At 39.2% G+C, this 17,291-nt stretch overlaps 1 protein-coding gene across 1 annotated transcript in view; it reads right to left on the reverse strand.

Moving 5' to 3' along the window:
* gng13b (guanine nucleotide binding protein (G protein), gamma 13b) overlaps nt 1-17,291 on the reverse strand; it is a 58,186-nt gene that overhangs the window by 18,901 nt on the left and 21,994 nt on the right. Inside the window, exon 2 of the mRNA XM_062037345.1 lies at nt 755-881. Coding sequence (XP_061893329.1) covers nt 755-852 — 98 coding nt within the window. The 5' untranslated portion in view covers nt 853-881. The remainder of the gene's footprint in view (nt 1-754; nt 882-17,291) is intronic.

Genomic DNA, 17,291 nt, shown 5'->3' on the forward strand with positions numbered 1-17,291 from the left:
CAATAATAAACATATGTTTAATGTACCGTGAGATTTTTTGTTCAAATAAAGCCAATAATGCCCTTTATATATAAAAGTATCAAAAAGTATCGAAATACATTTTGGTACCGGTACCAAAATATTGGTATTGTTACAACCCTACACTGTGGTAATAAGTTGTTCAACATAGAAGGGTTGGCAACAGAAGCGGTTCCACTGTATCAGAAGCTACCGTATTTTTCGGACTATAAGTCGCAGTTTTTTTTCATAGTTTGTCGGGGGTGCGTCTTATACTCAGGAGCGACTTATGTGTGAAATTATTAACACATTACCGTAAAATATCAAATAATATTATTTAGCTCATTCACGTAAGAGACTAGACGTATAAGATTTCATGGGATTTAGCGATTAGGAGTGACAGATTGTTTGGTAAACGTATAGCATGTTCTATATGTTATAGTTATTTGAATGACTCTTACCATAATATGTTACGTTAACATACCAGGCACGTTCTCAGTTGGTTATTTATGCCTCATATAATGTACACTTATTCAGCCTGTTGGTCACTATTCTTTATTTATTTTAAATTGCCTTTCAAATGTCTATTCTTGGTGTTGGCTTTTATCAAATATATTTCACCAAAAAATGCGACTTATACTCCAGTGCGACTTATATGTGGTTTTTTTTCTACTTTATTATGCATTTTCGGCCGGTGCGACTTATACCCCGGAGCGACTTATACTCCGAAAAATACGGTATTTGGATAGAAACTCACTCTGTCACTGTTTTGGAGGACTTCTCTCTTTTGAAGGCCAACTGATACTTGAGGCTCTCCACCTCCTTCTTCATCTGGGGCAGGTCCATCTCATCCATGACTGCAGTGGGATGTGCTACTTGTTTACCTGTGCACAGTGGAGACCAAGGCATACTGTAAATATAACCACGGATGCAGCGTATACACCGGAGAACACATCTTTGTCTTTGTTCATTGATTCCACTTCAACGAATGAAGGAATAGGAGGCTGTCAACGTTATTGAGCACAAACAAAACACTTGTGTATACATATCAGCAGTCATTGAAGGCAACATGGAGAGTCAACAAAAAGCTTAATATAACTGCAGTTGCAAATGTATGCAAAAGGGCTTCATCATTAATGTTGAATTAATGCAACAATTAATGTAACATAATTGACAGTGCGGGGGGGATATGTGGTGGTGAGAGACATACTGTACAGTACAAAAAGAACAGGATGTACTGTACATGTCCTATTTTTCTCTTTGCCCTCGACCTCACATGGACGTCTCGGGCTTTGGAAAAGTACAGATGTTATAGCGAGAGAGGAACTTTGATTTGTTCGCTGATAGATAACAGGAGGAATATAGTCTGAGATACTTAAAAACAACAACAACAAAAAAGACGAACCGTAAATTCTACTTTTTCCCTAAGCTTTGAACACTGCGGTTTATAAAAGGGTGCGGCTACACTGCAAAAACTGAAATCTAAGTAAGATTAAATATCTCAAATAAGGGTGATATTTGCTTATTTTATGTCTGATAAGATAATTCTTCTCACTAAGCAGATTTTATGTTAGAGTGTTTTACTTGTTTTAAGGGTTTTGGTCCTAAATGATCTCAGTAAGATATTACAGCTTGTTGCTGAGATGTTATGACCTATATTGAGTAAAACATGCTTGAAACTAGAATATCAACTGTTGCAAAGCTGTGTCATCAATACTCACAAGTATAAAAAAACTTTTTTAAAGTAATAATTTCTTATTTCAAGCATGAATAAAAAAATCATGACTTTGACACAATTGTGTCTCATATTAAAACAGATGACAACCAAATGGACTTTGCTGTTTTATTTTCAATGAAACAATAGAAAATACGTACTCATATAGTAGAACAGTTGTTATTAGTGAGAATATACTTATTATAAGGTATTTTTGGGTTCATTGAGGTTAGCTAATTTTACTTGTTTTGGAAAGTCTTGACAAGCCAAATTTTCTTGTTCTATTGGCAGATAATTTTGCTTAGTTCAAATAAAATACCCCTAATTTTTGTATTTTTTATTCTTGTTTTTGAACACTGACTTTTTGCAGTGTAATTTGTGGATTTTTCTTCGCTAACAGCCGTAATGCAAATAGTTGTAATTTAACACAAGCAAGGACACGGAAAAGGTGTGTTATTGTTTGTGCTGTGGCGACATCTTTTAGACGAGTCCACTCACTGCAGGTGTTGCGGGGTGAACGCCTACAATATTTCCTTCTGTTTAGTGCTATGAACCGGAAGTACAAGTGCCATTCCGTCTTCTAGTCGTCCATAGCGTTTCTATTTGTATGGATTCTTCATTCACCAACGCAAGCCCACCCATTGAAATTAATTGAAATTAATTTCATCCGTACTTGGCCCCCCAAAACACCACAATTTTAACATGTAAAATCATAAGAAAAATAAACCTTTACATAATTAATACTGCTTGGAAATCATTACAATAGAAAGTACTACAAACAACTGCAGTAGTTTTATGTAATAATTAGAGATGTTCGATAATGGCTTTTTTGCCGATATCCGATATTGTCCAACTCTTAATTACTGATTCCGATATCAACCGATACCGATATATATACAGTCGTGGAATTAACACATTATTATGCCTAATTTTGTTGTGATGCCTCGCTGGCTGCATTAAACAATGTAATGTGGGGGTTGGGAGGTTGAGGGGGGCGGGTTTGGTGGTAGCGGGGGGTGTATATTGTAGCGTCCCGGAAGAGTTAGTGCTGCAAGGGGTTCTGGGTATTTGTTCTGTTGTGTTTATGTTGTGTTACGGTGCGGATGTTCTCCCGACATGTGTTTGTCATTCTTGTTTGGTGTGGGTTCACAGTGCGGCGCATATTTGTAACAGTGTTAAAGTTGTTTATACGCCCACCCTCAGTGTGACTTGTATGGCTGTTGATCAAGTATGCCTTGCATTCACTCGTGTGTGTAAAAGCCGCATATATTAAGTGACTGGGCCGGCACGCTGTTTGTATGGAGGAAAAGCGGACGTGACGACAGGTTGTAGAGGACGCCAAAGGCAGTGCCTTTAAGGCACGCCCCCAATAATGTTGTCTGGGTACAAATCGGGAGAATGGTTGCCCCGGGAGATTTTCGGGAGGGGCACTGAAATTCGGGAGTCTCCCGGGAAAATCGGGAGGTTGAAACCGATACCGATAATATCCGATATTACATTTTAAAACATTTATCGGCCGATAATATCGTCAGGTCGATATTATCGGGCATCTCTAGTAATAATATATTAAAATTGTATAGCTTTTAACTTGGGAAGCGGACTAATGCGTGTGTCCTGATTCTGCGTCCACCATTGCCAAGTTAGTGGATTATCCGCCCACTTTAAGCTACTTGTTTTCATAGAGCTGCTGCGTGTTTCTCTCGTGACATCTGGCAACACTGTCTCCGACATCTTTGTCACTTCTGGGTGACAACACAACAAGCGATATGTCTGCCAACCACAGCTAATGCTCGATCATCCAGTTTGTTGAGTCAGGACTAGACACAACAAATTGAAAGACAGCTTGCGCAGCTTCTCAATACTTTTATGTTACGTTGTTTGTGGCCGCTTGCACAGAGGCTTGCTGGGGGAGGGATACAATGTAATGCAGAGGTGTACTTATAACAATTTTATGAACAAATTATGCTATTTATAGTCGTCCCGGAGAGTGTGGGGGGCGTTGTTAACATTGTAATATTAACATGTAAGTTTTTCTGCTGGTATAAACCTTAAAAGACCTTCCTACCTTCAAAAGCCTATTTAAAACACACCTCTTCAGATCTGCTTTTGTAATGTCTTGTCTTGTAAATGTCCAGTATTATTATGTATTTTACAATGTACTGCTTTTATATTTCCTGTATTTTATATTATTATTACTTTGAACTGTTTTATATTAAAAAAAATGATCCTGTAAAAAGGCTTTGAGTACTCTGAAAAGCGCTATACCAAATAAAATGTATTATTATTAGGGCTGGGAATCTTTGGGTGTCCCACGATTCGATTCAAAATCGATTCTAGGGGTCACGATTCGATTCAAAATCGATTTTTTTTTTTCAATTCAAAACGATTCTCGATTCAAAAACGATTTATTTATTTTTTTATTTTTTTATTTTTTGAAAACAATACACAACAATACCATAATAATGCAATACAATTTAATTTTGGAGTTCTGAACTTGTAATTTCTTGCAGTTTTTATTAAGTGGTAATATGTCACATTTGTCCCAATTAACTTTATACCCTGATAAACAGCCATATTCAGTGATGACATTATTAAAATAAAGAAGACAGGAGTTAACATGTGACAGGTAAAAAAATTATGTCGTCACAATACATCGATAGCTTATTATACTGAGAGCCAATATTTATACCATGAATATTATTTTAACTTCTTATTTGTGCAGCTAAGGGTTCAATAACCAAATTAAATACTAATCCAGATGCAGGACATCCCTGTTTTACTCCTCTTTTTAACAAAAAAGGTTCTGAAATATGATTATTGGTTTTGACTGATGCCATGGGCCTTGTATAAAGCATCTTAATCCATTGTATAAAATTATCTCCAAATCCAAATTTACGTAATGTGCAAAACATAAATGAGCAGTTTATGCGGTGGAATGCCTTCTCCGCATCAACAGTACATACTGCTGTGGGATAAGGGAGACTTCTAGCATAGTAAATAACATTCAACAATTTCCTTGTATTGTCTGAAGATTGTCGACCTTCCATGAAGCCAGTTTGGTCAGTATGAATTAATTTTCCTATTACATTTGATAATCGTGTGGGTAAGATTTTTGCCAAGATTCAAAAGGATTCTCTATTCATTCAATACATCGATTTCAGCAGGATCTACCCCAGTCTGCTGACATGCAAGCAGAGTAGTAGATTTTTGTAAAAAGCTTTTATAATTGTAAATGACAATGTTTTATCAACTGTTTGCAATGATGTACATTTGTTTTAACTATTAAATGAACCAAAAATATGACTTATTTTATCTTTGTGAAAATATTGGACACAGTGTGTTGTCAAGTTTATGAGATGCGATGCAAGTGTAAGCCACTCTGACACGATTGTTCTTTTTTATTTTAATGTCTAATGATAATGTCTGAGGAATTGCATTGTTATGGTATTGCTGTGTATTGTTTTGTTGGATTGATTAATAAAAAATTTAAAAAAATTTTTAAAAAAATTAAATTTTTAAAAAAAAAATCGATTTTTTAAAAATGAGAATCGATTCTGAATCGCACAACGTCAGAATCGCGATTCGAATTTGAATCGATTTTTTCCCCCACCCCTAATTATTATTATTATTATTAGCGTCCAATATTTTGTTACTTGATGAATGATGCATGTTAGCATGCCAATGTTAATATGCTAGTTTTTCTTTCAGCTAACTTTCTAGGTATACACCTCAGTCATATGTTGGTCCCCGACACATACTTAAGTCAGCGTGCTAGCATTTTAAACACATTTTTTCAGGTACACACCTCAGAGTAATATATTTTGGTACAGTATTTTATGCATGTTACAGTTGGCATTTTAGCTTGTTAGCTTTTTTTTTTTTTTTTTGCCAATTTAGCAGGTATACACCTCAGTGTCATATATTTGGGTATTTCACTAGGGGTGTAACGTACACAAAAATTTCGGTTCGGTACGTACCTCGGTTTAGAGGTCACGGTTCGGTTCATTTTCGGTACAGTAAGAAAACAACAAATTATACATTTTTGGGTTATTTATTTACCAAATTTGCAAAATCTTCCACCAAAAATATTTTTCTTAGTGGAATATTTGATGTGAAGTAATCGGAACCTTGGATAGGTCAATAATTCATAATAACATTGATTTTGATTCAATATTATGTTTTGAGCAATGACAGTTTGAAAGAAAAAAAAACAGCTTTGTTTTATTAGTCAACATTGCAACTTTTTCTAAATTACATTTAAACATTAAGCTTTTTTATTTCACTTTTGTTATGTTTTTGTTTATCTTATTTAATAGTATTTTTAGAATGTGCCGTGGGCCTTTAAAACATTAGCTGTGGGCCGCAAATGGCCTCCGGGGCACACTTTTGACATCCCTGCTATAGATAATAAAAAATAAAATCTGATAAATCTATGGATAAAAAGCAGAGCCTGGCGACGCATGCGCGTTTATCATAACTCTCTCGCTCTCTCTGCCCCTCCCTCATGAATGCTGCTGCGCGCACAATTTGTTTTGTTTTTAACCCCTTCTCAACCCTGAACGTACATTGAAAATACACGCAACCCTAACTCAAAATGCCGGACATTTGAGGCATTTAATAAACTCCGCCCTGACAGCTCCGCAAAAGAGGACATGTCCGGTGAAAAGAGGACGTATGGTCAGTCTATTGTAGCCCGTTAGCTGCTAGCATGCCGTGTGTTGTGCTTTGGTTTGCATTGTTTACACAACGTGCGGTACGCTACTTAATATGTCCGTGTGAAAACTCGTTCGGTACACCTCTGAACCGAACCGGAACCCCCGTACCGAAACGGTTCAATACAAATACACGTACCGTTACACCCCATGAATTGATTTACGTGGACCCCGACTTAAACAAGTTGAAAAACTTATTCGGGTGTTACCATTTAGTGGTCAATTGTACGGAATATGTACTGTACTGTGGAATCTACTAATAAAAGTTTCAATCAATCAACCAAAACCCTATATTTCACTAATGCTAACCGTAAGCATGCTATTGTTAACATGTTAGCATAGTATTGTTAGCATGGGGACGGTGTGGTTCCTGGTTCAATCCTCAGCTTCTACCAACTTAGTCACATCCGTCGTGTCCTTGAGCCAGACACTTCACCCTTGCTCCTGATGGGTCGTGGTTAGCACCTTGCATGGCGGCTCCCACCATATGGGTGAATGTGGAAATAGTGTCAAAGCGCTTTGAGTACCTTGAAGGTAGAAAAGTGCTATACAAGTATAACCCATTTACCATGGTAGCTTTTAAAAAATTTGTTTAGCTTATTTTGCTCATATTTTTTTGTTACTTGGCGCTACAAAAAGTAACTAGTAATTAGTAAATGCTAAAAGCATGCTAACTTTTAGCATTTCAGTTCGGCTCTAGCTTTTCAGTCTTCACGCGACATTTCTACTGAAATTGCATTTTCTAGTTCTTTGAAAAAAATCTACGTGTTGTACTGTTTTTGAAGGGGGAAGCTACCAAAAATAGCCCCCCCCCCCCCCCGCATCCTTTGATTAGTCAATGTGTGGGCACCCTTGCTGTATTACAATACTCACTAGGCTGCAGTCAGCCCGAGCTAGCCCCTAGCGTATTACACAAGTAATATCAAAGACCGAAATGGGGCCACAAACAAAATCTTATTTAGGGCCACAAAACACATCCACAAGGGCCTGGATCATTTTCCAAATTCCCATATTGTGGTCTGTACCGTAGGAGTCTACTCACAAGCTCATTCCAAAGCAGATGGTTTTGGATTCAAAGTCAGCAGGACAATTAATAATTTATGGCCACAATTGGAATGGTTAGTGAAGGGACCAAAAAGCAACAGCAGTGATCATCCATTGCATCTTGGTCTTCCTCACACTACCTAGCCTGCTGTGCAGTGAGACCGTATTGCTATATGAATTATATTATACATTTCCATAGTTTAGTTAGCTGAGGTAGATAATGTACAGTGTATTTTGTCAACAACTGTATGTGTGTAAAGTATTTATTGTGCTGAGCAATCATAAAACTGCTGCGAAGACGCACTGTGTGAGGCTCGCAGTAATCCCGCCTCCTGGTGGTAGAGAATGCAACCCCCGCCGTAGAATGCACCCCCTGACGGCAGTTATATCAACTAAAGCCCACACTTAAACTTTCCACGCGCAAGATTGAATCTATTTAAAAAAGTTATTTAATAAGAAGCCAAAAAGTGCAAAAGCAATAATGTTCGTGTTGGAGGAGTTGTGAATGACAGGGACACAACATTAGGTACACCTGCAGACTGCAGCAAGGATTTTATATTTCATTCATTCACAACTCCTCCAACACGAACATTATTGTTTTTGCACTTTTTGGCTTCTTATTGAGCTGCTGCATTTTTTGGTTGGGTTGTTTATTTCTTTTGAGTAACTTATACATTTCTAAAAGGGGAGGAATGTAATAGAGTGATCTATGTTTGTCTGTTGCCATCTCCTGGTTAATGTTGGCTATAGCGTACTGGGGTTACTTTTTGTTTGGCCAACAATTTACGTGGTGTTGCGCACCTGACGTCAAGTGTGTTGAGTCTGTTCTGAAGTCTACAGTAAAGAGACGTACTTCATCACATCACCTGGTTATTGCCTCCAACCCAATATATTACATAAAGGTAAGACCATAATAAAGTTTTTTTTATTAAATGTGCTTTTTTGTGTGCTACAGTTTGTATGTGTAAAGTTAAAGTTAAGTTAAAGTACCAATGATTGTCACACACACACTAGGTGTGGTGAAATTTGCCCTCTGCATTTGACCCATCCCTTGATCACCACCTGGGAGGTGAGGGGAGCAGTGGGCAGCAGCGGCGCCGCGCCGGGAATAATTTTTGGTGATTTAACCCCCAATTCCAACCCTTGATGCTGAGTGCCAAGCAGGGAAGAATGCTGGTATGAGCTTTTAAACACAACCCGTTAACTGCTGCCAATCAAATGGTGAATAAGATACTCTTTAGGGTTCATATGTTTGTAAATCTGACTGTGATGAAGTCAGTGCCTCACCCGCCACGAACATCACCGCACGTCACTGTACAAAAGTGTTTATCTATAGACCGATGGAAGGTTGTATTTTCTATAGTCAATGTCAGCGATACATCATGTGTTGTGTCTTATATTGATTTTTGCAGACGAAGGGAAAGTATTGTCAAACCATCCTTAAGTATCCCTCATGTGAAATAAATATCATGATTTTTTAAAAAAACTACAGGTATCACATGAATTAAGATCAATAATTCGCTACAATATCATTAACATTGACTAATAACTGCACAAAATGATTTATTTCTAAAAAGGGGTCAGACATGACGCCCAATGCAAATTGCAATACAACAGATAACCACCATTCTCAGGGGTTATGTTCCGAGGTTTATTAAGTCATTAAAACGCCCATAAAAACTATCCAGCTAGCGTAACATTCTCTGATTTCTGAGCTCCAGGACCCTCCTCATCTCTCTTCAACTGCCATTGTTCACTCGAAAAGTCAAATATAAAGAAGCACAATCATGGTTGAAGTCCTAAATATAACTCACACACTTATTGATAGGGCTGAAAACTGTATCAGATGCCTAAACCACCTCATCTGGCTCCTCTCGATGTGGAGGAGCAGCGGCTTTACTTTGAGCTCCTCCCGGATGGCAGAGCTTCTCACCCTATCTCTAAGGGAGAGCCCCGCCACCCGGTGGAGGAAACTCATTTCGGCCGCTTGTACCCGTGATCTTGTCCTTTCGGTCATAACCCAAAGCTCATGATCATACAGTAGGTGAGGATGGAAACGTAGATCGACCGGTAAATTGAGAGCTTTGCCTTCCGGCTCAGCTCCTTCTTCACCACAACGGATCGATACAGCGTCCGCATTACTGAAGACGCCGCACCGATCCGCCTGACGATCTCACGATCCACTCTTCCCTCACTCGTGAACAAGACTCCGAGGTACTTGAACTCCTCCACATGGGGCAGGGTCTCTTCCTCAACTTAGAGATGGCACTCCACCCTTTTCCGGGTGAGAACCATGGACTAATGACTTGCCGCATAAAATGACGTGGCGTGCCCCATAAGATAACTTGCCACATTAAAAGACATGGAGTACCAATAAATAACGTGGAGTGCCACATAAAATGAAGTGGCGTGCCCTAAAAAATTACGTGGAATGCACCATAAAATGAAGTGGCGTGCCGGACAAAATGACATGTCGGGCCACTTAAAATGATGTGGCGTGCCATAAAAATGACAGGGCATGCCACGTAAGATGACGTGTCGGGCCACATAAAATGGAGTGGCGTGCCATGCAAAATGACGTGTCGGGCCACTTAAAATTATGTGGCGTGCCCCATAAGATAACTTGCCACGTTAAAAGACATGGAGTACCAATAAATAACGTGGAGTGCCACAAAAAATGAAGTGGCGTGCCCTAAAAAATTACGTGGCATGCACCATAAAATGAAGTGGCGTGCCACACAAAATGATGTGGCATGCCACACAAAATGACGTGTCGGGCCACATACAATTAAGTGGCGTGCCACGCAAAATGACGTGTCTTGCCACATAAAATGGAGTGGCGTGCCAATCAAAATGACGTGTCGGGCCACTTAAAATTATGTGGCGTGCCCCATAAGATAACTTGCCACATTAAAAGACATGGAGTACCAATAAATAACGTGGAGTGCCACATAAAATGAAGTGGCGTGCCCTAAAAAATTACGTGGCATGCACCATAAAATGAAGTGGCGTGCCGGGCAAAATGACATGTCGGGCCACATAAAATGATGTGGCGTGCCATAAAAATGACGTGTCGCGCCACTTAAAATTATGTGGCGTGCCCCATAAGATAACTTGCCACGTTAAAAGACATGGAGTACCAATAAATAACGTGGAGTGCCACATAAAATGAAGTGGCGTGCCCTAAAAAATTACGTGGCATGCACCATAAAATGAAGTGGCGTGCCACACAAAATGATGTGGCATGCCACACAAAATGACGTGTCGGGCCACATACAATTAAGTGGCGTGCCACGCAAAATGATGTGTCGGGCCACATAAAATGAAGTGGCGTGACACGCAAAATGACGTGTCGGGCCACTTAAAATTATGTGGCGTGCCCCATAAGATAACTTGCCACATTAAAAGACATGGAGTACCAATAAATAACGTGAAGTGCCACATAAAATGAAGTGGCGTGCCCTAAAAAATTACGTGGCATGCAAAATGACGTGTCGGGCCACTTAAAGTTATGTAGCGTGCTACACAAAATGACGTGTCGGGCCACATAAAATGGAGTGGTGTGCCCAATAGGATAACTTTCCATATTAAAAGACATGGAGTACCAATAAATAACATGGAGTTCCGGGGGTCGGGGGGGGGGGGGGGGGGGGCGTGGTTGGGGGCGTGGTTATTTACAGCTAGAATTCACCAACTCGAGTATTCCATACATATATATATATATATATATATATATATATATATATATATATATATATATATATATATATATATATATATATATATATATATATATATGTATATATATATATATATATATATATATATATATATATATGTATATATATATATATGTATGAAATACTTGACTTTCAGTGAATTCTAGCTCTATATACCGTATTTCCTTGAATAGCCGCAGGGGCGCTAATTAATTTAAAACCTCCTGTCACTCCGCCGTTTACCGGAAGCCTGCGGGAGGGCCGTGCATGCGCTAATTATTTTAAAACCGCTTCTCACTCCGGCGTTTACCGAAGGAATGCGGTAACTTTAGGCGTGCGCTTTGAGTGTGATGTAAGCATACCATCATGAAAAGCACATTTAATAAAAAAAAACGTTATTATGGTCTTACCTGTACTTATAAATGGAGTCCATTTGCAGCTCCTTCTGACCAAAAGCATCGATAACTTGTTTATAGAAGTCTTCCTTATTTTCTTTCTTCAGTTTTAAAAGTCTCTCTGTCTCGATGGAGATATTCCTTTAATTATTACCTCCTGCTTCGATTGAAAGTCCAGTTTAGAAAACTGTTTTATTTTAGATACCGGTATGTAATCCTCCATGTTAAAAGTTCAGGCGAGAGGAAAAAAAAGACGATCTGTTGCTGCGTGTTGTCACTTCTTCTGCAGTACCGGAAGTCGCAAGAAGGATCACTAGCGCCCTCTACCACCAGGAGGCGGGAGTCATTTAATGACTCATACCGTATTTGACACAAAACTATAACCTGCTACCCAAGAATATACAACAATTCTTCTCAAAAAAAGAGGAGAAATATAATCTTAGAGAAAAACGTAATTTAAAACATTTGTTTGCACGTACAACACTTAAGACCTTCAGTATATCAGTATGTGGAATTAAATTAAGGAATGGATTAAGCAAAGCAATCAAACAATGTACTAATATGATACACTTCAAGAAACTCTTCAAACTTAAAGTGTTTACAAAGTACAAAGAAGAAGAACCATGACAAACATTCTCAATTTATTTCATCCATCCATTCATTCATTCTTAAAGTAATCTTACTTATCTCATCATATGAAATATGACTTACTTCACCAATTATTATTATTAAATTCTTACTATTATTTATTTATTTATTTTTATTGTGATTACTTATGGAGTTTATTGTGAAAAAATTGTGAACAGGAAGTGAACAAAAAGTTTTGCAACTGTTATGTAAAGAAAAGGGGTAGGATTAAATAAGCTCTGCTTCTTCCTACTCCTTTTCGAACTTGTTGAAAAGAGGAACTGGAAATTGTGATGTATCATGTTGTATGCTTGCATGTTCGAAATAAACTCAAACTCAAACTCAAACTCAAACACACGCAGCTACGGTATATTAATAAAACATAGCTGCTTACTGTTCTTTTTAGCATACCGTACCGGTATTCAATAGCTTGGACCTTAAATCCTAGTGAATAACTCTTTATCTTTTTTTCCTTTGTGCGATTGCAAACTACTGAAATCAGCTTCCTCCATTTTGAAAATGAGGACAGGTAAAGCGTCACTCGTGACGTAACGAATGTGACCCGGCGGAAGTTCTAGACATATGCTAAATATTTTGCGAAACGAGTTTGACCCGGTGAAAATTATAGACATGCGATAATAAAATTAATATTTTGCGAAACTAATTTGATCCGGCGTTAATAATGAACCGGCGATAAGGCCAAGCATGCGTTAATTATTTTGAGAAACGAGTTTGACCCGGCAGTAATTCTAGACGTGCGAATACTATATTCCCTGAGCCAATTCAAGGACATACGGTATATATATATATATATTTATTTTATTTACATAGAAAAAAAAAATACTTGAATTTCAGTGTTCCGGTGGCTATCCATTAGATGGCAGTATTGTCCTGTTTAACTTCTCCGTTCATGATGAGTATATCATTTCGGCCACCGTGTTCAATGGAGAAGTCTGTTCTACAAACTTTACAGGCAACATACACCTTCCCCTTCAAACTGTCCTGGATGAACTGAAATTCTTGTTTCCATTCGTTTTGGAACTTACAAGCGTATTTCTTCATCTTGCTCGTCGACGGCGTCGCCATGTCTGTAATTTCCTCGTTCTTCAGCCTCGTCTCCTTGTTGTGTGCGCAGTTGTGCACTCTACTCTCTAAAAGCCCTAGTTGTTATGACGTCATTGGGCAGGCAAGCTGTTTATATTGTGGGAAAGCGGACGTGAGAACAGGCTGTCCCCACTCAGTCTCAGGTCCGCATTGAGCTGGAGGGGGCGTGGCCTCCAGCTCCGGCTGAATACCGGGAGTTTGACGGGAGAAAATCTCTGCCGGGAGGTTGTCTGGAGAGGCGCTGAATACCGGGATTCTCCCGCTAAAAACGGGAGGGTTGGCAAGTATGGTTATAAGTGTTCAACTTCAGCCTAAACCCTTTCGGTCTGCAACATTTTCATTTTCAAACTATGAATGTACAACTGTTTGTTTATTTTGTTGACCATTGACCGAAGAATAATAAACTAACTAAGTGGCGTGCCACACAAAATGATGTTGCATGCCACGTAAGATGACGTGTCGGGCCACATAAAATGAAGTGACGTGCCACACAAAATGACGTGTTGGGCCACTTAAAAGTATATGGCGTGCCACACAGAATGACGTGGCATGCCACATAAGATGACATGTTGTGCCACATAAAATTAAGTGACGTGCCACGTAAAATGAAGTGGTGTGCCGTGACACACAAAATGACGTGTCGGACCACACAAAATGACGTGGCATGCCACATAAGATGACGTGTCGGGCCACATAAAATGAAGTGACGTGCCACACAAAATGACGTGTCGGACCACACAAAATGACGTGGCATGCCACATAAGATGACGTGTCGGGCCACATAAAATGAAGTGACGTGCCACACAAAATGACGTGTTGGGCCACTTAAAATTATGTGGCGTGCCACACAAAATGACGTGGCATGCCACATAAGATGACATGTTGGGCCACATAAAATTAAGTGACGTGCCACGTAAAATGAAGTGGCGTGCCACACAAAATGACGTGTCGGGCCACACAAAATGACGTGGCATGCCACGTAAGATGACGTGTCGGGCCACATAAAATGAAGTGACGTGACACACAAAATGACGTTTCGGGCCACTTAAAATGATGTGGCGTGCCACACAAAATTATGTGGCATGCCACGTAAGATGACGTGTCGGGCCACATAAAATTTAGTGACGTGCAACGTAAAATGACGTGTCGGGCTACATAAAATAAAGTTGCGTGACACACAAAATGACGTGTCTGGCCACATAAAATAATGTCACATGCCACACAAAATGATGTGGCATGCCCCATAAGATGACTTGCCACGTAAAATGACTTTTTTTTTTGGAAGAGAATTGGACTTTTTCAGTTTTATTGACACCTTTGCTTCAAATGCACAGGAGACTCAATGGGAGAGCCAAGAATAGCCTGCTATAGTTACAGTGCGTTTGAGGCACAATATTACCCAACAGGCAGTGAGGGGGCGACAACCAGTCCCTGCCTGAGATCCAGTTTCAGCCTCCAGAGTCCCCCCAGAGAGAGGAAGATGTTTTCCTCTTCCTGTAACGCTCCGTCTCTTTCATCCCCACGTTGCCTCCCTTCATCCCTGACACTTTGCCTTCTGCCTGTCTGCCACATCCATCTGCAGGTATCACTCTCCCGCCTGTCTACCTGCTGCCAATGTATTCTACGCCAGTCCTCTCGTTAACGGCCAAGTGTCATTTTCAAGTTTTCTCTCGTTCAGTTTCTCAAGTAAACACTTGTATTTTTCTCGGAAGAATGCAGACTTTGGATGAATGAGGAACATGCTGGGGCGACACAATGACGTCGCCCCAGTCCGCCTCACTACCAAGAGATTCAGGTTTGAATCTCTGCTGGGCCATCCCTAAGCAAAGTATGCATCTTGTTTCAAATACAAAAATCTGTATTTCAGCTTCAGGCTGATTTACATCTGAGAAGACGAGTAAACCAGTATGTAAACCAGTATGTAAACCAGTATGTAAACCAGTATGTTCCAGTAAGGGGTTTGTTATACTGGCTGTTATTGTTATTATTAAGACAGTTACAGTTACGAGTCTGGAAGGTCAGGTGGAAAGAACATAATTTTCCTTATTTTCCAGAAAATGTCTCTTATTTCCAAACGGAAATGTCGACAAGTATGTTTACACGTATTTTTTAAGTGACGTTCCAGCATAGCAAGAGTCCACTTACTTTTGAACTAACCAACCAACTTGATACAATGAAACCACAGATACTTCATCAATACCAATGGTATTAGGATCCAAATATTTTTGCCAAATGTTGGACTTTTTCGCCCTTCTTGGATATCCTCTCAAGGAACTCTGAAGAAACGTTTATCCTTTTCGCGATTTTAACGGTTCCAACAGCCTAAAACAACGCCGCAAGCATAGGCCATTCTTCTTCGGGGAAGGCAAAATGAACGCTCAGAACGCTTTGACAAGAGATGCTTATGGAAGTATTATTGTAGAAAAATTATTTGCAAACGTGTATTTAATTAATTATTTGCGCAGGTAATCCAATTCACGTGCGTGTGTACTAATTTGTGTGTCTGTATTAGGGATGTCCCGGTACCAAAATGTATTTCGATACCTTTCGATACTTTTCTCAATAAAGGGGACTACAAAAGATGGCATTATTGGCTTTATTTTAACAAAAAATCTTAAGATCCATTAAACATGTTTATTATTGCAATTGAAGAGCAATTTTGTCCTTAAATAAAATAGTGAACATACTAGACCACTTGTCTTTTATTAGTAAGTAAGCAAACAAAGGCTCCTACATACAGTAACATATTGTGTCATTTATCATTCTATTATTTTGTCAAAATTACAAAGAACAAGCTGTAAAAAATGATTATTAATCTACTTGTTAATTTACTGTTAATATCTGGTTACTTTCTGTTTCAACATGTTCTATCTACACTTCTGTTAAAATGTAATAATCACTTATTTTTCTGTTGTTTGTTTGGATGCTTTACATTAGTTTTGGATGATACCACAAATTTGGGTATCAATCCGATACCAAGTAGTTACAGGATCATACATTGGTCATATTCAAAGTCCTCATGTGTCCAGGGACATATTTCCTGAGTTTATAAACATAATATAAATTTTAAAAAATAAATACAAAATAAAAGAAGATGTTGTGATGCCAAAAAATATCAATAAAATCATAGTAGTATCGACTAGATACAATCCTGTACTTGATATCATTACAGTGGATGTTAGGTACAGATCCACCGATGGCGTTTGTTTACATTGTGACGCCGGTGAGCTACGGCGTGTAGTGAAGCATGTTTAGCTATTCATCATCCTGCAGGTGTGATACTTGTAAGAAACGTACTTTATTTGTCGCCATGGAGACAAGGATTAGTGATTTAGAAGTAGCTACAACACTGCAGACTGCGGAGGGACTTTAGCCGTTAGCTAGCTAGCCTAAAGCACCTCTTCCTGAGGGCGTTTCTGTCACGGGCGGGGGGTCGCAGCTTGCTGCGAGGTTCATTCCCCCGGGATGCAAACGGACCACTCCGGACAGGACGTGCAGGTAGGAACATGATTTATTCTCAAAAACTCGAACAAGTGCAAAACAGAAAACAAGCCGACGGAACAACGTGCCGATCGCATTTGAAGCTAAGGCTTCCACTTAGCATAGGCAAAAGACAAGAAATACTCACGTAACTTGTTGCATGAAGCAAACAATGAAGCCAGGCCGACTGACCGGCAAAGGCAGGATTAAATAGTCCCTCTGATTAGTGCTCGGGAAACAGGTTAGCGTCCCGAGCACCAATCAGAGACAGGTGGAAACAATAAGCACCCATGGTAACTAAAAGCAAACAAGGGTGCACAAAAACAGGAACTAAGGGAGTCCAAAACTAACAGAATAAAACAAAAACATGATCCGGGCCACGGATCATGACAGTTTCAGTGTTATAACTTCACCTTTAGCCTTAGTATTTAAAGGCCTACTGAAACCCATGACTACCGACCACGCAGTCTGATAGTTTATATATCAATGATGAAATCTT

This window comes from Entelurus aequoreus, linkage group LG25 (genome assembly GCF_033978785.1).
Source record: "Entelurus aequoreus isolate RoL-2023_Sb linkage group LG25, RoL_Eaeq_v1.1, whole genome shotgun sequence".
NCBI lineage: Eukaryota > Metazoa > Chordata > Actinopteri > Syngnathiformes > Syngnathidae > Entelurus > Entelurus aequoreus.